Raw genomic sequence first — 23,032 nt, forward strand, 5'->3', positions numbered from 1 at the left:
GTTGAGATTCCTGCATTGTGGGGGGTTGGACTAGATTACCCTTGGGACCCTTCCAAACCCTTGGATCCCAACATGGGGCACACACCTCACAGGGGGGCAATTATATTTTTAAGGGGGTCAATTCAAGAATGAGTTATTAACAGTTAATGGCCTTTTAGGCTTCCTCCATGCAAATAGCAGTTCTCTTTTTGAATAATAAGGATTATATGTCACCTGGGGGGGTCAGGATTTTAGAGATGCTTAGGTGGTGCACAGGCAAAAAAAGGTTGGGAACCACTGCTTCCAACTCTTCAATTCTATGATTCAGGTTTATGTCTCCGATTCAGAAGTTGTGGTATTCATGGTGTGGACCATACAATGCCTGTTGTGTCAAGTGCCCTTTCATGCCGTTTGATGAATCCCATGTACTTTGTGAAATTCCTACACAGAAGGCACTTCTAACCTGCAGCATATGTAATAGCTGCATACACTGCAAAATGAACATGTATTGGTTGTTGGATGTAATAATCTACAAGCAGGTTGCCTGCTTTTTCGGTTTTATTTGCTAAAAGATTATGACTTACAAGTTCTGTAATGAGCATATGAACACAGGGTACAGTGCCATGCCTTCATATATCTATTTTGCAGAGTAGTTATTGTAACTATGTGTGTACAAGGCAGTGGGGCAATGGAGGTGGTCGTGACATGCTCTGTACCTGAAACCAAAATGATATGGTATATTTATGAGGTGGCAGATTACAGGTACAATAACTTCATTTTTAATGCTCCCTTCTGTTCGAAACAAAATGCTGCTGTTAGCAAAAGAAAAGAAAACCCAGAACAAATTCTAGTCCGTTTTATCCCCTTCCCCTCATGCGCCAGGTCTTTTTTTAATGTATATTTGTTTTTAATATGAACTGAGTTGTAAAGGCGAGCATGATTTATCACAGGGGGGAGATTTTAAGACAGGGTGAAGTAAATAAATGGGGCGGGTCTTTATCCCCTGAGTCCTCCTACGCCAGATTCAGATCGATGTGCTGCGACGTTCACTGAGGACACGACAATATTTTAACATGGTCAGCAACCCCTCAGTACACCCGCCGTGCAAAAGATGGGCGAGTAGGGCGTCTGTTTGCGCTCGCGGGGGGGGGGGCGCATTCTTAATTCCTCGCGTGCGAACTAACAGCCCGCCCGAGAAGCTGCCGCCGTCGCATCCCTTTTCCTCCCCGCTCTATTCGCTTCAAGCGACTTTAGGGGCCTGAGGAGGTCGCCTCAGGACCAGTGCAGAACCGACCCGCCAGAGGGCGGCCACGTCCGCTGCGGACGCCTCTCCGCTCCCCACAGCAAGCTCCCCGCCCGCCCGCGCTCCCTCCTCCCTGGCTGCCGGCTTGCACCGCGGCGCTTGCGGCGCTAGGTGGTGCTGCCCGCCCTGCTCCTCACGGTGCAGCATGGCGGCGGCGGCGGCGGGCTCCTCGCAGCCCCAGGCCGGGGCCACCGCCGCTGCCCCTCCGGTGGCGACTGAGGAGTCGTCGGACAGCGAGCCGGAGCAAGAGCCCGGCTCCCCGCAAAAACTCATCCGCAAGGTCTCCACGTCCGGCCAGATCCGCCAGAAGGTGAGCGCTGTAAGGGTCGGGCCTTCAGGGGAGAGGAGGAGGAGGAGGAGGTGGTTATGCGCTTCCCCCTCCCCTCAGCCTTCTTCCCATCCTCCATTTCATTCCCACTCTCTCCTCCCCAGACCAGCCCCGGGTAAACGGCGCTGCCGTGCAGGGCCTGGGCTCTCCAGCAGCCCTTCAGCGCGTTCCCCTAACCCGGCCCTCTCGTCAGCAGCAGGGGTGGCACTTCCATCGCCCTTTGCCCTTCCCCTCATGGTCTATGCCAACCCCCCCCCCCCCAAATGGCTACTGCGCTTTGCAGGTTTTATTAGGGCCTTCGGCAAAAAAAAATATATGCCCGTGGTGGTGGTGGTGGGGAACCCCTCATCCACCTCTTGCATCCTCCCATCTATCCCAGTTGCTAGGTCTCCCAATGAGGGAGGGCGAGAGGGCACACAGGTGAGCAAGGGCCAAGGCAGCAGCTGGTCCTTGCGCTGCCCTGGCATTTCGTCCACCTGAGTGAGCAAGGTGTGGAGGTGGGGCTGGGGGAGAAGATGCTTCTGTTGCTCCTCCCGCGCGAGCGCACCCTTCTTGAGTGGTGCAGGGGTTGGCAGCGTGCTTTGCGACACCCAGAAGGAGGGAGCCAATAGAGGTGGGTGGCTCCGTGCCGCCACCCCAACCTCCGCTCAGTGTGCTTGACTGCGCTTGCTCTCTGGGTAATGCAGTGGTTGGGATTGGGGCCCAGGATAGTTATGTATTTCGTTTACGAATGGCTTCCCGTGGAGGCGGTTTCACCACACAATAAAAAACCATATACAAAACAGCTGCATATATAAAAAATAGTATAGGCCCAGCCCTTGCTTTCACACTGAATTGAGGGAGAAGGCAGAGGAGTGAGTGAAGCCAACTGTCCCTGCAAGGAGTCATCATCTCAGCTTTCTTACCTGAGCATGCTGTCTCTCACTCTCTTTCTCAGTGGGTTGTGTGGTGGGCTCAGCTCTAGCCACCCAGAGAGAGAGTGTAAGTAATCCATTTACCTGCTCTCACTGACGTGGCAGTGATATCCCAAATATATTGCCCAGAGGGGCTACTAGGTAAGCAGGTGAGAGGTGACAAGGCACCATCTCTTTCTCCTTCACTCTCCTTATCTAGGTGGTAAGTTAAGAAGCTGCCATGTCACCCAAAGTTAGTGCATCCAACTTTGGTGCAGCCCATATGCAAAGTGTAAGCAACTAATTGGAGTTGGTGGCCGTCTCTGCTATCTTGCCCTCCACTGGGCAGAGGTGGACTTTAAGAAAGAGTAGAAACAGTGATCAAGGGGAGGCACAATCTTTCTCTGGGCAACATGGTGGTTGTGATTAGGCCTAACAGAGGTATCACTTGGATAGGTGAGCAACTACTGACATTGGTAAGGAGCAATGGTCTCATCTCACCGGGCTGTAAAAGGGCAGGTAAATGAGTTATGTGGAGGTGAGAAGTTATGGTAAGCACTCATTCCAGAGAGAGAAGGTGGGGGTCTTAGCTGGCAGATAATGAGAAGTGAGTGCGCCTTTCAGGTGGCAGCAACTAATGTGACCTCCATTGTATGCTCACCTAGCATACAATGGATACCTAGTGTTCATCCAGCCTAGCAAACAAGCAAGCTTTGTTCCCTGGTAACTGAGAAGGAAGGAAATGGCAGGGGCTCAGGAGGAATGAAGGAGGGGTGTCACCTCACTCTGCCTTGATGGTAGGTCTAGTCCAGCTCAATTCTATTCTCTCTCTCCCTCTTCTGGGTGGTGAAGTGGAAAGGAACAGCTACTTCAGCTCTGCACCCTCTAGGTATCTTAGGGGTCCAATCTCTACTGCAGCCTAGAAAAAGAGCAGGTGAGTGAGCAGAGGTGGCTCCTTCTTGCAACTGTCACATTTTTGCTTTAAGTCATGAGTGACTCTGGGCAGAGGGGTCTGTGTAGAGGTGGAGAAGATAAGGTGTTTCTGCAAAGAGACAAGGAGGAGGGACTCTACCTATTCAAAGGTGATCCAAACCTCCCAAGGGGGTTTCCTTCTGTCAGAGGTGGCAGTTCCTCCTCAGTGAGAGTTGGTCAATTCCCGTGTTCTCTCCCAAAGTGTGTTGGGGCTTTGGCACCTTCCCGACAGCGCTGAGTCCTGATGCTAGCCCTATGTCTTTGTCATACTTTGTATGTGTGCACACACACAGATTCCTCTGCTGCATCAGGATGCTTAGAGCTGCTTAAATGTCCCCACTTAACCCTCCCTAGGCCTTCCTGCAGTGTCCCATACCCATTTTAATTTTACTACCACAAAAACTCTTGTTCCTTAATGAGTTTGGAAATTTAGAAGAGTGTTGCATCTTGTGCTTTGAACTGTGCATCTGCAGTCCTTGCTGTGTATCTCATGAACATTTCCGTTATTCTGGCACGGGTTTGATTATTTTGAATGACCAGCAGCAATTCAGCCAGGGAAGCTTTTCCTATTGCTGCATCTGGTTGCCAGGAAAACCTGCAACCACTGAATTTCTACATGTTGCAACATGGTTATGAAGCCATACTAGAAAAAAAAAATAGAATCTTATTGGAGTTACCCCTGGTATCTCTCAGAAGTCTGCAAATAATGGGTTATGTTTCAAGTTGTGAACCCAGCATTCAAAATCCTGGGAGCATTTGCTTCCTACAAAGCTTCTTGGATGCTACTTGTATCTTTGACGCAGTGTTATATGTACTGCAACTATGCAACTATGGTTGCATAGCAATAACAGCAAAAATGAAGGATGAAAAAATCATTGTCTTGTAAAGGTTCATTACATCATACAATGTTGTGTGACATTGAAATGGCTCAGCAGTGTGTTTCACATCCAGGAGGAGAAAAACTCAGCTGGTTCACACATAATGCTAAACCAGGAATGGGGAACCTATTTCACTCCAGATGTCGTTGGACTGCAACTCCCATCAGCCCCAACTAGCATGGCCTTTGGTCAGAGGTAATGGAAACTGCAACAATCCAACAGCATGGTTTAGCGCTGTGTGCATGATTTGGAATTGGCTGGAGTGAAGCCTTGGGCTCGCTCACCCCTCTCCCTCTGCTACATGGATGAACTAAGGACTTGCACAGTGTTCACGTTTCACTTTCCACTAGTATTTCTTTGTTACGCACAAACCATTGATCTTGGTTTCAAACGTTGATTTTGGTTTCTGCAGAAACTGATGGGCTCCAGAATAGGAGGAAAGAGGAGGCATGGAAATGTGGGTAGTGCCTACTGTAAGAAATGACTGTAGAGGAGGGATGAAAAAGGGTGTGTGCAAAGGGGGAGTTGTAGAAAAAGGAAAGAGGAGTTGGCATAGGTATGGGAGTGAAGATGAAAGCAGGGATACAAAAGGGGCTGCAGAAAAGGAGGGGACGGTGGCTTCATTACTGGGTGAAGGTAAAAGGGTGCTTGATAGTTAGAATGTGTGGAGGAGGAAGACTCTGGGATAGGGGTTGCAGAAAAGGAGGGTGGAGGAGAAGGCATGGCCATGAGAGGAAAGGTGAAATTTGGTGCAAAATGGGGCTGCAGATTAGAAGTAGAAGGCTGGGATGATTGCTTGATTAGGCACAATATTCAGCAAATGGAAGTGTATTAGTGAGGGAATGGTGAGCAGAGCCCCGTAGTTAACATATATTTGGAGAGAACTCTGTGGGGAAACTGTGGGTTTCAACCAATATTAAGTTTCTGAATGACACATTTTTTTCTTTATTAAATTAAGTCTGGAAACAGCCTTAAGTTTAAGATAGAAAAATCACTTCTAATTTCTGCTGCATTGGTCAAACTTATGAATACATAGTATATATATATATAGATAGATTGATTGATTAATCAAACAAGGAAACAAACAGGAGGAAACCTCATAAAACATGTAGTTAAGCCTACTATTGACATTGTAGTATTAATGCTGAAGTATTTTCTTCTGGGGTACTGATTTAAAGTCACTGGCAATGACATCATAAACTGTTAATTGATTACTTGCTTTTTACCTCAGGTAGCCAAATTCTTTGTATATGGAGAGCCACTATCTATACTTTGGTGATTATGACATTTACATTTGGAGAAAATTCCTGAACTTCACCTTGTTTGAAGATGGACATTTGAAATTCTGCTTCCTTAAATGCTTTTATCATATTTAAATAGCACACTTGGAGTGACTCCCTTAGGAATAGGGAAGGATCCAGCAGTCTCAAATTTGGACTCTAAGCATTGGTGTGAGAAAAACAAATGAGCCTTTCCCAAATTAGAATGTTTTAATTGCAGTAATTAGAGAAATGACATGGATGGATACGTTTTATATTTTGCCATAGTTCATATAAGGCCAAACTCCGCTCTGAATTCCCACTTAATCACTTGCCATGCTTTGCATCATTTCCTACGTCAATGTGGTTGTAAAAAGCCTAAACACTCTGCTTGTGCTATGTGAATATAAACATTTTAAGTACAAGGATTATAAACAGAAATTGTGTATAGCCATTAAGCTTCCATTGCTTTAATCTAACAAAAACCTCTAGCTAAGCAGTACTGGATTCTCAAGATAACAATTTTAGAATTACCAATTGCTCTATTTTGTGACTTTCTATCTTAATTATGTATACATTTCTTCATTTACTTCCGCTCTAGCTTTTGATCACCTTTTCTTTTCCAATGAGAGATGGAAGACAAATGCATGATTAATGTGTATACTGTGCATGTCATTTTGAGGGTTTTCTTCAAAACTGACTTGGGTTGCTTCCATGCTAGAACTCTTCAGTGCTGCTGAGGAATTGTGTTTCTGCAATTAGGTGGTAGTGGAAGTAAGGCAGATTCTTCACAGCACTCAATATAGCATTATGTTACCCAGTATCTTGGCCAAGATACTTCTTTAATGTCTACTCATATCTAAGTTCAGCTAGCTAAGATGCTTTACATTGCTAATGGCAAGCTTCATGTTTGCTGGTTCAGACATGTTACTGCTTTCTGGGAAGTGTGGTTTGGGGACTAATACTCATTTGTTCCCTGTTTAATTAGCCCCCACCCCCTGACGGTAATATGTGTTAAATTAATGACTTCTCTTCCATTGTAGCTTTTTATCTTTTCTTTCCATTACAGTAAAGTATTGCTGTTTTACTATAATGAAAAGAAAAGAGTGGGGAATGGTGAGAAACCACTAATTTAATGTACACTTTGGGAGTTGGGAAATTGGCCAAATGGGCAATTCAGCACTATTCCTGCAGCTGCACTGGCCAGGGTAGAAATGGAATGGGCTTGAACCTGCAGACGGGAGCTTTCTGTTTAAAGGAACAGTCACCCTTAAAAGCTCTAATTGCATGTTGCCTGTGCATGATGAACAGGCTGCTGCTGCAAAAAGAAAAAGCCACTCTCAGATTATTACATTCCACTGTTTTCTGTGTTGTTGCCCAGTGTTTTTTCAGGGTTTGTGAGGATTCCCTGTAAGAAGTGAGTGAAGAAAAGATGGCAATTCCAGGGAAAAGGACAACCCTGATGTTAATTTGAGTTTTATAGCTGCTCAGTCACATAAGGTTGACTATTTAAGATATAGGAAGGTTCAACAGATCTTGAACAATAAAAGAGAAATATGCACGTGACAGTATGCTTCCAATAAACCACAAGAATATATTCTAAACATATATTTCTACATAGGTACCTTAGGTTTGTTCTTGCTGTTACTCTGAACAATTACTGGCCTTGAGGAGTTTCTGGAATTGTAATAGTGTTAGTTCTCAGCTATGAATTTAGTCTCCTAAATCATCCAGTGAGTTACAGTTTAAGTGCTCATTGCAATAAATCTCAAGTGCTAAGGCACTGCTTTGCTTGCATTTCAACCATTGGCAAGATGATCTAAAGTATCCTGAAGGCCTGAAACATGGCTAGCCAGAAGATTCTGTTTTTACTTTAGTTTCTTATTCACACTCACAAAGCAATCAAAGGTTCCTGTTATTTAGCAGTGTGCACTAAAGAACAGGTGGTACCATCCCTAGCTAACAGGACAAGTGGTCAGGGATGATGGGAGTTGTAGTCCCAAAACATCTGGAGGACCGAGTTTGCCTATGCCTGCTCTAGCATGTAACATTGCTCCTTAAGATCCTTTTAGACTAAGCCCAGGCCTTGCTTAGTGATGGAAGCAGTAAACTGAAGGCAGACTGGCTGTGTTAAAGAAAACTGTGAATCTGAAGTACAATACTTTAATAACAGAGTTTTGTGTGTGAGAGAGAGACTCAGTAAAAGCATAATATTGCATTATACATTAAAAGCTGTACTATGCACTATACACTATATATAGTGTATAGTGTATATACACTATGCACTATACTATACTATTCCAGCAGACCTGTAGAGAGAGACAGGATTTTGGGAGAGGTGTTAGGTGTTATGAAACACTGAATTTTGTAGTACAGCCTGCTTAGTATTACTCATACTCCTGTCTTTACTGACCTTTGCTGATGCACAAGCTGGGCTGGAGGGAAAAGGATCAGCAAAGACTCAGATTTTCCCAAAGAGAGTTCACTTTACAAGTTGACACCCATGGCTCTCTGTGTTTTCCAGGTTCCAGGAACCAGAGAAGCATTTCTGTGAATTGATATGAATGTTTAGGAACTAATTGTACAAAGTTAGTTATAGACACAACACTGGCTCCATGTTGCTCCTGACTTCCCTTTAGTCATTGGATGAGTTTACTTATTATTTGGAATATTTACAAACTACTAAACATTACAAAATACCATAGCAAATGTATAACGACAATAAAAATATAACAAAATAAATCAGATACAACACTTCATAATAACATAAAAAGAGCCTACTGAATCATGCCAGTGGCTCATCTAGTCCAGCATCATGTTCTCACAGAGGCCAACCAGATGCCTGTAGGAAATCTGCAAGCAGGATTGGAGCACTAGAGCACTCTCTGCTTGTGGTTCCCAGCAACTGGTATTCAAAAGCATTTCTGCCTTCACATTTTCCAAAGGGAAATCTGATGCTGCCCACAAGTATTTGGAAAAGCCTCTCGAGAAACCCTGTGGAGGTAGGAAAGATTTTAGCAACAACACAATATATGTTGGAGCTTGTCTAACTTAAATGGGCAATGTGTTGCAGAAGCCAGCTTCCATTGCACTGAGGTTGTCATGTTGTCACACCATGGCTGAGATGCATAGATTTGAGGCCAGGGATCTTCTCCATGCAGATCACGTGTTCTGTAAGTGTGTCTTGGCTGTGGTTCAAAATAGAGGGTCAATTACCCATCTAGAATGTGGGAATAATGATTACTTCCCTTGCATGGAAAGGTAAATATTATGAAACTTTTAGTGCATTAAAATGTATAAATGAGAAATGTTAATGCAGATTTTTAAATAAAATTAAACCAGTTAATTATGTTGCATAATATTTTACAATCTGCAGTATTTTGCTGCTTTAGAATTCACTGTGTTTTCTGGAGCTTGTGTTGTTTTATTAAGAAGAAGTCTTCTTTACATCATTACTTTGTCCTATTTTTAACAGTGCGGTTTACCTGTAGTTTGCAGTGCAACAGGACGTGGTGAGGACCAGCAGCAATAAAGACCTTAAAACTAGTTGCCAGCTAGCTAAAAATAGAAATGTGAGACAAAGTAGTTCAGACAATATCTTTTATTTAAACTGCTGTATGTGTGTTGTTGACCAGGGCTAATGAAGCAATGACACATTCAGTCATATTTGCTCCAGATTTTCTCAAATGGTTCCTCTTCTGTAGAAGCGTATTTTCAATTCATGATTAGAAAGTGGAAAAAATGACCAGATGCAGGCATAATATGAAACCGTGGTATGTGCTAACCAAAGTCAAGTATCCATGGTTTGAGCTTCCAGATGTGTAGCAGACAAACCATGGTTGCTTGTATGCTTGTTTCCCACTTGTTTCCCACTGGCTCAGCAACCAGCTTCACAAGTTCACTCTTGCCTCCTTGTTGTAGCAGCCTTTTGAGGCAAAGCAATGATCCTAATTGATTTGTTAATAGTATATGAATTCAGACATAACAACAAACCACAGAGGACCTTTTCAGTAGTCCCATTTTCTCCCTGGTTTGTGGAATGCTTCACCTGTGGATCCCACCTAGTGCAGACTTTGTCATTTTTTCAGCCCCAGGTGAAGATGTTTCTCTACTCCCAGGTGTTTAATGTGCTAATGGTGATTTCCTCATCCATTAACATTATGCATAACATGCACCTGCATTACATGAACCTGCCTTATGTGCAGCTCAATTAATGTTTTCAGGGCACATCACAATCATTTGGAACTTGACATCCTTCAGAATGGATTCACTGACTAGTTTAAAGTGTTTTGGTGCCTCTTCAGAAGGTTATGACACCAACTTGCACACCTGAAAAAGAAATGTGAAAATTTATATATTTAGCATTTATGTTATATAAGAAATAAATGCTATATGTTACATAAGAAATAAAAATGAATGCTTACAGACAGCTCACCCCGTCGTGGGGATTCGCACCGCCAACCTTCCGATCAGCAAGTCCTAGGCTCTGTGGTTTAGACCACAGTGCCACCTGCGTTCCTACTAACCATGCCCTTACTACCATAAAAAACAAACTAGTAAGGAGTTTGGGGACAGTTCATTTCAGTTGAGGAAACAATCCCCTAAAATATTCTTTGATTTCTCAAATGGGCAGTAGACAGTTGTAATATTTTGCTGCTACATGGGTGCTCCAATAAAAATGTACCTAATTTTCTGGTCTTGTGCCTTGCCACTCACTGTAGCACAATTCCATAATTCCAAACTATTTTTAACAACAGCAACAAAAAATTAAAGCCTGCAGCACAGGGCAAGAGGCCTTACAGGATTAGAGCCAGAACCTACACATGTTTATTCAGAAGTAAACACTGCTATTTTTAGTGGAATCTCTCCTTTCTAATCCTAGACATGTGGTTTGGGGAGAACAGAATTCTCATGTTCCTCTTGTTTTGCAGTGTCTCTCCCATTTGAAGTTCTAAGCACCTCAAGACATTTACTTATTTTACAAAATGTGTAATATTGGAATTGTGTTCTTCAGGGAAAATGACGTGCATTGCAGGACAAGAAATAACTCTGTAACTGAAACTGTAAAGTTTGTGATAGAGAAAGGAGGGATTTTCCCAGCATGCCATTTCACCTACTCCAAGGTCAGCTCCTCCCAATGTGGCTCAAAATCCGAATTTTTTCTGACCACAACTGCAGAGAGGTTGCTCTTCTATTTCACTCCTTTACTCAAGGTCAGATTTTTTTTGATAAGAAAAAAGATGAATGAGCACTGGGAAAATGTATATTTATGGAATGATGACTGCATCATGTGGACCCCCTGTTAAATATGAGTTAACAAGCCATAGCAATTGCACAGTAAACGTCGTCTGGAAGCAGACATTATTTATTTTTATGTTCACAAATGGATTCCTCCAAACTCACAAACAACATGGGGTTGGATCCAGACTTGCATTTCTGTGAACAAAAGCAGAAGGGACTGAGCTTTAGTGAAGGCTCCTGCTGGAGGAAGGAGGGAAGACAAGTTTCTCTTATAGTCCAAAACTCCACCTCCCATGCTGTTCTTGCCAGAGCATGTTTTCAGGGGTCTGCAGAGGGAAGGAGGAATCTGCAAAAATCATTGCTTCTCCTCCAGCGCAGCGTCTTGTGGTGTTCTATCCATAGCTAATCTGGATCCTGCTCATAGTGTGCATTCTCATTCCTTATTCCTTAATATGGAAAACATTAAATATGGAAATACAAAAAAAAAAGCTGCCACCGGATTAATTTCATCTGTAGTACATCTTCCAAGATGTCATCATATCTGAAATCTAATATTTAACTTATCTTTACCACACTGTAAAAAGCGACATTCTTATCATAATTTCAGTTAGTATCCTGACTGTGAGTCTCCTTTAAAGATTATGTGATGCTTAGAGTAATGGGTCCTCATTGCCTGAAGACTTAGTGATAGCTTGAGAAATAATTGATGAGTACAAATCCCATGCAGCCTCTGTCTCTTGGTTCACATAGGCTAGCAGAAAGGGGAAAGAAAGCTGTTTTCATGACTGCAATTGAAAGCTAGTGAGGTGTATGTAGTTGCTACAGTGTTGGACTTGGATGTGGAAAACCCAAATTCAGCACCAAGTTACAGTGTTCAGTGGGTAACTTGGTGCAAGTTACAATGTCTCAGTCAGTTTACTTTAAAGGGTTGTTTTGAGGACAAAGCACAGCTCCAAGCTCTCGGGGTCCACAGGTTTTGGCTGGTCTTGCTGGCCAAGCCAAAAATTGTAGCCTCCAGCTCATCCACCCTAATTTTTTCCTGAGTGGCAGAAGCTGGGTGGTGGAGAAAAGTCTTTGCTTTTGCATAAGGCATCCCAGAAGTGCTTTGTAGTGGCATCCATTCATTCTTGAAGATAAGGCCACTGTGGAATGTGTGTTACTGAGTGCCAGTGCTCAAAGGTACACAGAGCACCCTCAGGTCACAGTGCCTAATACCCCCCCCACACCTTTCCTGCTCCAAAGCAGGAATATGGGAGTGGAAAGTAATTACTGGTTTGGCCCTGTGTAGCTAAGGATCTTCAGGAGCCTTCACCTTGGAGGTGCAGGACAATCCCCAGCCTTCCTTGCACCTTTGGAAATGACAGGGATTGCCACACAACTGCCTGAATGATTCCACCCACTTCTACATCTAGGTGGAAGGCTTGCTGCTCACTCTGCATGCCAGAGGCAGTACTTATTGAAGTATGTTCACTTTTTAACACGCTTATTCACAACTTTGGTGTATTCCCAGTTTCATTTTACACATCTATCACACGTGTTTGAATGGACAGGCTCTTCTTAAAACATGATGATTTAGATATTAGTACAGTAGTCTTTTTGTTGTTGTTGACTTCAGGGTTGGTGTTTGGCTGGAAAATGAATAGGTTTCAGCAGTCAGCTGGAATACAGAATCTGCCTCCCCCTTTCTACAACACTCCCTCTTAGCACTACAATGTTGCCTCTACATTAGCTGGACAAGCAAAGTCCTGCAACTCAACTGGATATTGTTGATAAGATGTGTATAGCCAGTAATATGTACATGGGTCTACAAAAACCACCAGCTGAATCAGAGCCATCTGACTTGATTAAGTTTAAGTTTATCCTGATGACTCCTGTGCAGATGGCAGAAAGCAGGACCTCATGGACCTGCAATAATAAAATAAAGAAAGCGACCATAGATCCTGAGCATTGTCAGGAAGTGGTAGAAGGCACAAATCCCATGCAGCCTCTGTCTTTTGGTTCACATAGGACACTCAGCTGCCAGCAAGGGGAAAGAAAGCAGTTTGAACAACTCTTTGCAACTACTCATTCCTCTTTTAAGGAGTCATTGCATCCTTTGGGAGGGAAGTGAGGTTATAGAATTCCAAATTAATTCCTGGTAATTGTTATAACTTTTAGTTGACTGGTACATGCATTTATTCCTAGTAATGATGCAGATAATTAAAATATCATTGCTTCATATGACTGACTGGTTGCTATGGGATTTAAGAATAAATTCCTATAATAAGACAGTTTATTTTTAAGTGAGGAGGCAGAGTAAGATTTCTCCCTTTAGCCATTTGCTGTGGATCACTGTTCACGTAATGATACATGACCAGATGTTGAAGATAGATTCTAAGTTCTTGTAAGGATTGTAAAGGGAGGATAAGGAACATGTCACGTTGCTTTCAACCGTTACCATTTCATCAGATCTCATTGCTCAGAAGCATTCACCAGTATCAAAAGGACTGAGCAATATGCTAGCTGGGAAGTGAACATCAAGCCAAAGAAAAGCAGCAATGCTTGAAAAAGAAAACATGCTATAAAGTCATCTTGATCTTATCTCAAGCCCTTTCCGCCCAAACCCACCAAAGTCTTTACTAAGCTGTCTGCCTATAAATAGAAGCAGCTCTCTTGCAGAGATGGGCAGCTGTAAACTACAGGCTTTTTCTCTCCCCTAGCAGCATCTGTGTTGTGTGAGAGGCAGCCCAACAACTATGTCAGGTGGTTTTTTTTTGCTAGGCTTTCATGTTTAAGTTGTGTACCTATGAGGTTCCTGTAGATAGTCTAATGCAGGAAAATGCATTGGTTTACTTTGGGGGACAAGAATGTTGGCAGCCTTTTTGGGTGGTGTTGTTTTCTTTGAAAGAGCATTCTTTAAAAGAGATGGAGGAGTGCTCATCATTTGCACAGGTGAGTTTGTTCTGTAGGTGTGAATTCAGTCCCTGAATAGACTGGAAACAGGGTTGGGGTATCGGTTCACAAATATATGAATAAAAAGAATAGAATGGGAATTGAGTACAGAGCATCAGTCTTACAAACTTGTGCTTAAACTGCAGGTTGATTAAATACAAAATCAAACCAGCAGTTTGCTGGTTGAGCCTGAAATATTTCTTTGATCAGGATGCGTTGGTAGGAAAGTTCCAGAAAACAAGCTAAACTGTATAATTTAGGATCTGTTGTTACCCTTTTGGGGGCTGGTATTTGTTTCTGTTTTAGTTCATCAAATCATGAACCATTCGGTTGTACTCCCAGTAGTTCTTCAAACTATTATTCATGTTTACCACACAAACCTTGCCTATATTTAGCCTGTTTTTAAGTCTTTGGACTATTGGATAATAATTTTCAGTTGTTTCTTTAAGAGCCGCAGTGGCATTTATCTTCTTATTCTGCAGACCAAGTTTGGGACTCTTTGCATAATTTCCTGAAGCCACATATTCACAGGATCTCACCAATAAAAATTCTCAAGATTTCTGCCCAATACGTTTTTCTTTTCTTTTATGTAAGATATCCATTTTTTCATGGGTGTAGAGTATGAACTAGGAGATGTGTTCAAACCTGCCATAGTAGTATCTCTGTAATTTACCTGATACCTCATGGAACTCACAAAATGGCAGTTCCACTTCCAGTAGCCTATCATTTTCATTCTTTTAGGTAGAGTCCATCACTGCCACTTTTTCAGTTCTTTCATTTACTTTCAGCTCATTATGTTTCTAGGAGTAGCAGTTTGAAGGCACAAACTCTCCTGATCACTTAGGACTTTCCCTAATTTTATTTATTGTCTTTGATATTGTGAAACTCTTGTGAAACTCTTCTGCCATGCTGTGACTGATTTGAGACAGGTATAGGAAAATTAGGTATGGTTAAGCTCAGCTGTTCTTCTGCTTCTTCCCTGTAGTGCATCAATTCACTCCCTTGCTTGAGTCACATGCAGCTGGGTTTTTTTTGTAGAACACCCGATCTTTGATTGTGGCATGCCATTATGTGGACTGACTTGTGGGAGGTACTTATGATCCTTTTTGATCCCTTTCAGTTTTCACTGGAGGTAGGAAGATGAGTTTGCTGAGCCAGTGTGGTGTAGTGATTAAGAGCAGTGGACTCGTAATCTGGTGAACTGGGTTCGATTCCCTGCTTCTCCACATGCAGCTGCTGGGTGACCTTGGGCTAGTCACACGTCTTTGAAGTCTCTCAGCCTCACTCACCTCACTTACCTTTACCTTTACCTTAGTCAAATATGTGAGAGGAGAGCATTCCACAGTCAAGGTGCCAATATTGAGTGATTCCATCCTCCACAGATTATTGGTTCTATCTTCCTATATTATTTTATAATTTACTTGTCTGCAAATTGTTTTGTATTTTTCTCTGTAAAGTGTGTGGTGAGTGTGTTGTACCAAACCTTTCCTATTTCCTCACTGTATATCTGTTGAATCTCACTGAAAGTCATAGGAAAACAGTAATAATTTCTCTCGCAATTCCACTTTATAGTTCACGTCATTCTGATTTTGAAGAGAGAAGTTCCATGCTAGGCCAAGATGACATTTTTTGGCATATAGCATTTTGCTGATGAACAGCAGTTTGGCAAAGGAAAATATGAAAAAGCATAAATAAATCTGCAACTGTTAGGGAGGGCAGGCACTTTAAGTTATGACATCCTATGATTGCAAATAGACATTTGCCTAATAATCTATGGTGAACAGGAATTGCCTCTGACTAGCTAGGAAGGAAAGCTTTTGCAAGTTGGAAAAAACTTGACTTTTGATTTCTAACAAGTAACTAACAAAGGTTTTGGGGTGCAATCTGACTTTTCAGCAGGCTTAGCTACTTCAGCTTTTAATATCTCTTGAAGAATTTTCAAATCACTCAAGTGGGATGTTAAGTTAGTAGGGACTGTATAACAAGGTTATTATTGTATCTTGATTGTCGTACTGGCTTCTAGTGAATACATTTAAGAACACTGCTGTGCTCTATATACAGTATGTTGCTTTTGTAGCCTTTGGTTACATAATGACCTAACAGACAGCTTTATGATATCCCTGCAGCAGTTTCTCCTAATGATGTTTTCCCACACTGAACTACTTGAAGTACTTGTAGATGGTGCTTTCCTTGGAAAAGGGGTGTATTAAATGGAGCATTAAAACCCCATATCATGACACTTGCTACTGGCAGGAGCTATGTATTCGTAGTGAATTAAAGCTCTAACCTTTGCTTTCGTTTTGTAGTCCTTCAGTTATTGTTAAGATTCTGTGTTGGTAGCATTTTAATGTATCTTTTGGTATTTATTACGTTCTTCAGCTGGGTTAACAAATGTGTATCATAAAGAGCAACTAAATGAATGTCAGCTAAACATAGCCTTGTAGCCTGGATATGCATATTATGTGAATGATAGTGTGTGGGGCTAGATGTGGAGCAGTGAGAAAATGTCCAGAACTGTGTGTAGACAGACTTGGCACTTTAGCCTTGGGAAATGGCAGCCAGCCAGCCAGCCAGCCAGTAAGCAGTGAGTCAGAGCCAAGAGTATCTGAAAAAAAATACCAAATATAAAAGCTGGAAGGATTATTCCTGTCTTTTTATTACTGCCCTCCACACTCCCTTAAATATGCAGACCATTTCCTGTGGTAGTCAGATGCTGATAGCTTTACAGGAGACAGGCTGCTGTGTGCTCACTTTAGTCAAACAGGTGAGATCAGAGCCGTAATTGGACAGGACAGAGCTCTGACTTCAGACACTGAGGTTTTTCTTAAAATGTTTGCTGTATCTTCATCAAAGCTTGATAAGATCACCTTGACTAGTTTGAAGAATTGTATCCTTCTCACACCAAGATAATATCTCTCTCACACAGGAAAGGAATCTCTGCACTGTGTGTTTGACTGTTGTTTATTGCACTTGGGTATAGATAAGATCAGCAGCTCAGTTTTATGAATGTGTTGGATATTTCCAGCAGAGGGCAGTCAAACAATAAAGAATATTGATATCAAAGCCAGTACTTTCCTTCTTTTTGTGGTTGGGGAGGGGTAAAATCAGAAAAATTGGCTGTTCATAAAGAAATGCTTCATGTGTGCAGAGGAGGGTGACCAAGGTGATCAAAGGTCTGGAAACTAAGCCCTATGAGGAACAGTTGAGGGAGCTGGTAGCCTGGAAAAGAGGAGACTGAGAGGAGATAGATATCCATCTTAACATATCTAAAGGGCTCTAACATGGCAGATGGAGCAAGCTTGTTTTCTCCTGCTCCAGAGGCTAGGACCCAAACCAGTGGATTCAAGTTACAAGAAAGGGGGTTCCAACTAAACATCAGGAAGAACCTTCTGACGGTAAGAGCTGTTCAACAGTGGAACGGACTCCCTTGTAAGATGGTAGACTTTCTTTCATTGGAGGTTTTTAGGCAGAGGTTGGATGGCCCTATGTCCTGGATGCTTTACTTGAGATCCCTACTTTTCAGGGAGTTGGACAAGATGATGACCCTTGGGGTCCCTTCTGACTCTACAATTCTTTGATTCTATGACTTGATATCTTCTTGACTTCTAGACTATTATAAAAGAGGGCATGCTGATGAAACAGACCAGCTCATTTCAGCGCTGGAAGAGACGTTACTTCAAATTGCGAGGACGAACTCTATACTATGCCAAAACAGCAAAGGTATGTGGCTCTCCATGAAATTATGGGAGGGTAATAAGGAATAGGAATCATCCAGTTTGTATGACTACAGCACAAGGGTTACTAGCTACTAAGAGTGCTTACACTCACAAACCTGCTACTCAGAAGTTCATAATTGTTGCTTTACTTTGGTAAAACTATTAACTATTCTAAAATAGGAACTGGTTATCCCTTACTTAAGTACTGATAGATTGTTTTTCTTTGTGTCCATGAGGGGTAGAAGCACAGGAAGCTGCCTTATACAGAGTCAAGTCATTGGACTATCTAGCTTTGTGTTGTCTACCCTGACAGACAGCAGATGAAGTCTCTCTCAGTCTACTTGGAGATGTTGGGGATTGAGCCTGGGGCCTTCTGAATGCAAAGCAGATGCTTTACCGCTGAGCAGAACATTGATGCCAAAATTATTACAAAGATATGACTAAATAATAAAAACTGGCATCACATTTCTATATGTAGTAGAAGTTCTACATATATTAAAGGGGGCCTATATTGCTAAGAGCAAAAGGAGGCTGGATCTCCCCAAAGTTTTTTTCTACATGACATTGATTGACACTGATCCTAACACCCATAGGATCAGAAAGGATAGGTGTCTCTTGTGACTGGATAGTGAAAGCACTTGATATACTGTACATGGATTTCACTGAGAAAGTTAGTACTCAAAAGAGCCTCAGTCAAAACTATGTATACCAAGTGTGTCCATTACCAAGCCCAAGGATCATTTTGCTGCTTTCTCTCTTGTTTTATTTTCTGCCCCTTGCTTTTATCTTCTCAGCAGAGATCCTCAATAGCAGAGGATTAGGGTGAGGATTAGGATTCAGCCAGGAGATTTTCCCTGCTCCCTCCCTTGGTAGGTCATATTGACTCACCTGTCAAGCACCTGATGTTACTGTTATGTCAGGTCACCTGCTCCTCCTTTGCAGTGTGACTTGAGTTCAAGCCAGGATGCAAGGGAAAATGTTCATTTGCACATGCAGGTTGGGTTTAAGCCATGTTTACAAAGAAGCCCTGCTTGCAAGTAGGGGTTGCCTGTGTGTTTGGCGCCAAGGGCTGCTTGTGTTTGGCACCAAATTTAAAAGGTGTTGAATGCAAACCCTGCTTGCCAACAAACTGTCAGGAGCACATTTGAAGGCTCCCCATTGGTCTACTTCAGCTGTGTCTTTACCTGTCTCACACCTAACATCATATATGCCTAATGGGGAACAGGTGATTGTGCCTTTGAGAATACGGCCTCACAGGCCAAATCAGGATGCTTGCCAGGCCTAATTTGATCCATGGGGTGGAGGCTCCCCATGCTTGAAATAGACATCTCCTAAAATGCCCCCAGATCAAAAATTACATAGCCAATTTAATTTAATTTTAATCAATGGACTTCTTTGTACAGTGGTACTTCGGGTTAAGTACTTAATTCGTTCTGGAGGACTGTTCTTAACCTGAAGCACCACTTTAGCTAATGGGGCCTCTTGCTGCTGCCACGCCGCCGGAGCACGATTTCTGTTCGCATCCTGAAGCAAATTTCTTAACCCGGGGTACTATTTCTGGGTTAGCGGAGTCTGCAACCTGAAGTGCATGTAACCTGAAGTGTATGTAACCCGAGGTACCACTGTACTTAAAAGCATCTGGCAGATGCTTATTTCTGGAGTTCCTGTGGAATAATGAATAGTTATTTCTTCAATTTCTTGCCCACCATGCACCACAGGGTCCCAGGGTGGGTTACGGCTACTTAAAAATGCAATATTAAAATCAGTTTAAAACTATATATATAATGAGGTCAGAGGTCAGGGTAAAAAGGTGCACCTTCACTGTGCAATTTGGGAAGTGCAGGAGGCCCTCCAGTTTAGAGGGATGGCTAGTCATGTCAGGAATTCCCCATACGGCAGTGGCTTGTTAGGGAAATGGAGTGCTATAGGTTGCCTCTATGGGAGATGCTGTGCAAATTCTTCGCCTTGCCCTCATCCACACACAGCATGCAGGATTTTGAGGAAGCTCCAATTGTTTGTCTTGCAGAATCCATCTTATTCTTCGCCAGCACCAACCACCAGAGGCAGTTATTTTAACCCTTCATTATATATATTTGATTTGTAACAGTTATGAAATAAACAAACAACCTAATTGAAGTTTTACATTTATTTTTCCTTTTCCCAGTCAATCATTTTTGATGAGGTGGATCTGACAGATGCCAGCGTGGCAGAATCCAGCACTAAAAATGTCAACAACAGCTTCACGGTAGGATTACTCATCACTTTGTGGAATGAAATTATAAAAGTATCTCAGTTCTATTTACAATAATTCCATTGTTGATAAAGTAAAAGTGAATTTTAGGCACTATTCAAAGAATATACAAAGCTGTAATGGGCAAATATTATTGGAGTGAATAGGAGATAGTGGGAGCAAGTGGCATTGATATTGATGTTTGCCTCCTATGTGCAGAATGGGAGCAGGGGGTAGCATTTCAGGAGAAACGGGAAGATTTTCCTTGTGCAATATCTTTTCCCAGCTAATTTTCCCAATTTTAATCAATAAACACTTAGACTTGATGGTAGGGAAAATGGTTAGGGCAGAGAGTTGCAAAGAAAAAAATAGTAGATGAGCCAAGGTCAAGTACACACCTGCTGTTTCTCCCCTGGAAATTACTTGGGGCCCCCACTTTGTACATGGGAGCTGGAATTTTGTGTATGCCACTGAATGTTCTGGTTCAGGTGCAACGCTAAACCACATTTTAGCATTGCAAAAATGAGTGAGTCCAGGTCAATGGCTAGTGAAAGCAAGCTTAACCTCAAACCATCATTTATGAAAATGGCTTATTTTACCTAACTGTAGTAAAAATTACCATCGTTTAGGATTTGGACACACTATAACTGGAAAGTCAAAAGTGAAAGCTTTCAACCTCCTTGTGGCCATGCCAGAGGAGTGAGGAGGGCTAAGCTCGTTTTTGCGATGATAAACCATGCTTTAGTGCTAGTCATGAATTCCAAATAGACAGACATGAATTCCAAAGAATTTTACATAATACTTTTTGCATGTTGAGTGTGACATATCAGATGATTTTATGTGAGATGAAAAGAGTTAAAAGCTTGACCAAAATGTACTGATATTCACTTCTGTAAAAGGACAGCATCATTTTCTGTTGCAGCAAATATTGGATGGATCTTCTTGGGTTGTGCAAGAGACAGAAATAAATTGACATAGCAATCCCATTTGGCCATAACCTCTGGGAGTTTCTTGATGTCCACAGATAACCAAATGTAGGCAGCATAAGCTAGAAAAAGAGAAGGTACTTGAATTTTTCCAGCCAGTTCAATATGGCCATATTGTTAGTTTCCATTTATGCTGGCAGGAAATTGGTTTAGTTTATTCTGTTTTTATCTCCGCTGCATTTGAATGTTCTGCATGCCTTTGGGATCTGTGCAGTATATATGTATTTTAAAGGATGATGGATGGAACTATTTTTATAGTATGTAGAATTTTGGAGGTTCACAGACCAAAGTATATTCTAAGAATACTTAAGGGATAGTTCAAGTTAAAGGCCTGTTTTTCTATAATCCTGTGACACTGTGCATTTGTATTGTTAGTATATTTTGTTGGTTAACTGTGACACCAAAGCTGATGCATACCTGGAAGACATGTCCAGAGCACATCTGGTTCAAGTCTATAGAGCCAGTTGCTGTAGCCTGATTATATGGATAGGGTGGCCATTTGGGGTTTTGAAATCTAGCATAGAGTGGTTGACTACAGGGTGGCTCCAGGGGATGGGGAATAAGCTCATGGAGGGAGAGAGTGAGCTAGCATGGTGTAGTGGTTCAGAGCGGTGGGCTCGTAATCTGGTGAACCGGGTTCACTTCCCCGCTCCTCCACATGCAGCTGCTGGATGACCTTGGGCTAGTCACACTTCTCTGAAATCTCTCAGCCTCACTCACCTCACCGAGTGTTTGTTGTGGGGGAGGAAGAGAAAGGAGATTGTTAGCCGCTTTGAGACTCCTTAAGGGGAGTGAAAGGTGGGATATCAAGTCCAAACTCCTCCTCCTCCACCACCTCCTCCTTCTCTCCTATTTGAGGGAAGCATGCAAGACTAGTAATTTTATCTGCAAGTACTTGGTTCTTTGCTTGCAACGCTCTGAAGTTAGCAAACATGACCTGTTGTCTTGATAAATCTGTATAGGACATTTCACATTAACCCTCATGTCCTCAAACAGTTGCAACAACCATTCACAATCCAAAAGTGAATATAACAGTGCATTGAATTCAGCTTCACAAGAACCTAGGCTCACTGTTGTCTGCTTCTCGCACAACCAGTCAAACCGACACAAACATACACACTGTTGACACAAGAACCATACACTACAGACCCCCACAAAAAACCCACTCTGCTTTCTATCTCTGTCTTCTCCCTTCCCGTCTCATAAGTTGTCATTCTCCTAAGCAAGCTTTCCTCCCCACCACTATGATTGCTTCTAGATCCCTATCACTCCCGCTACTTCCTGTGCATGGTGCCCAGAGGTATTCTTGGGAAATGAAGATAGCGACTAGAGGCTTGTGCTTGACTTTCCAGTGCACCTTGACTGCTTAGTAATAACTTTTAAGGGTTTTTTATGCTTAGTAAGAAGCAGTCAAGTAAGAACCTTGACTGCTTAGTAGGAACTTTTAAGGGTTTTTTATGGGGTGGGTGGGTAAGGAGCTTTATAGGTGCAGAGGGAGATGCCCAGGAGCACTGATTGGCACCATGTTGGGTTCGATATTAAAAGTCATTTCTAGTGTTAATTTGGGAATTGGTAGAATATTCTTATTGAGCTACTACTGCATTGCTGTTCATGGGACTCTCTTAGAAGTAATTGTTGGTGGAGAGAAAGGGGAAGATACCAAGCTTACTTTTTTTTTTTTGACTGGTGAGCTTAGCAAAATAAATTAGAACTCTGGATTTCAGCTTTATACGGCATGCTAAACAGCCACTTCTAGATTCTGGAAGTTGAATGCTGTCTTAGTGAATCCACTTGACTGTGATGTTTTCAAACTATTAATATTGTGGCAATAGTGTGTTTTTTATTATGATAGAAATGTGTTTTACTGCTAGCTTATTGATTATGGGGTGTTGGCAGCAGTTTTATGCTATGTATCGCAAAAGTTACACTAAGAAAGGTAACATATAAATATGTTTAAATGACTAAAATAAAGGCCATTCTTAGATTTCTTTAGTAGGGATTCTGAATTTACTTAGGTGATGTGATTTATGAAGATCCTCTTCACCCATGAAGCAATAAAGGAAAGGATAGGTGATCACTTCTGTGATTTATGTACTTCATCCCTTCCACCTTTGGCAGTACTTTGATCTTTCATCTTTGCATTTCTCTGCTGTCATATCCTGCCCGTGAGCAGCATTCTACCAATTCTGGGGCCTTCATTATACATCTTTAGGTGCCAGGCAAAAGCGTTCCCTTTTAGCTAGGCCATCTGCTTGACATCCTATGCCCTTTTAAAATGTGGCTCTTGGGGGGGGCTGTTACTGGGTTTTTGTTCTT

General features: G+C 42.3%; 1 protein-coding gene across 8 annotated transcripts in view; it reads left to right on the forward strand.

Annotated features, from left to right (window-relative positions):
• Window positions 1–1,231: 1,231 nt before the first annotated feature.
• The window catches only part of DGKD (diacylglycerol kinase delta), a 69,255-nt gene continuing 47,454 nt past the window's right edge, over window positions 1,232–23,032 (forward strand). For 3 of the 8 annotated variants that reach the window (XM_083615087.1, XM_083615089.1, XM_083615090.1), the window contains exons 1-3: window positions 1,402–1,592; window positions 17,394–17,504; window positions 19,665–19,745. In XM_083615087.1, coding sequence (XP_083471213.1) covers window positions 1,428–1,592; window positions 17,394–17,504; window positions 19,665–19,745 — 357 coding nt within the window. In that variant the 5' untranslated portion in view covers window positions 1,402–1,427. Of the gene's footprint in view, window positions 1,593–13,515; window positions 13,785–17,393; window positions 17,505–19,664; window positions 19,746–23,032 lie in introns of those variants that run through there. The other 5 variants (XM_083615079.1, XM_083615088.1, XM_083615086.1 and 2 more) reach the window with 5 other exon arrangements.

Source organism: Podarcis filfolensis (assembly GCF_964270895.1).
Source record: "Podarcis filfolensis genome assembly, chromosome: 5".
In the NCBI taxonomy this organism is placed as follows: domain Eukaryota; kingdom Metazoa; phylum Chordata; class Lepidosauria; order Squamata; family Lacertidae; genus Podarcis; species Podarcis filfolensis.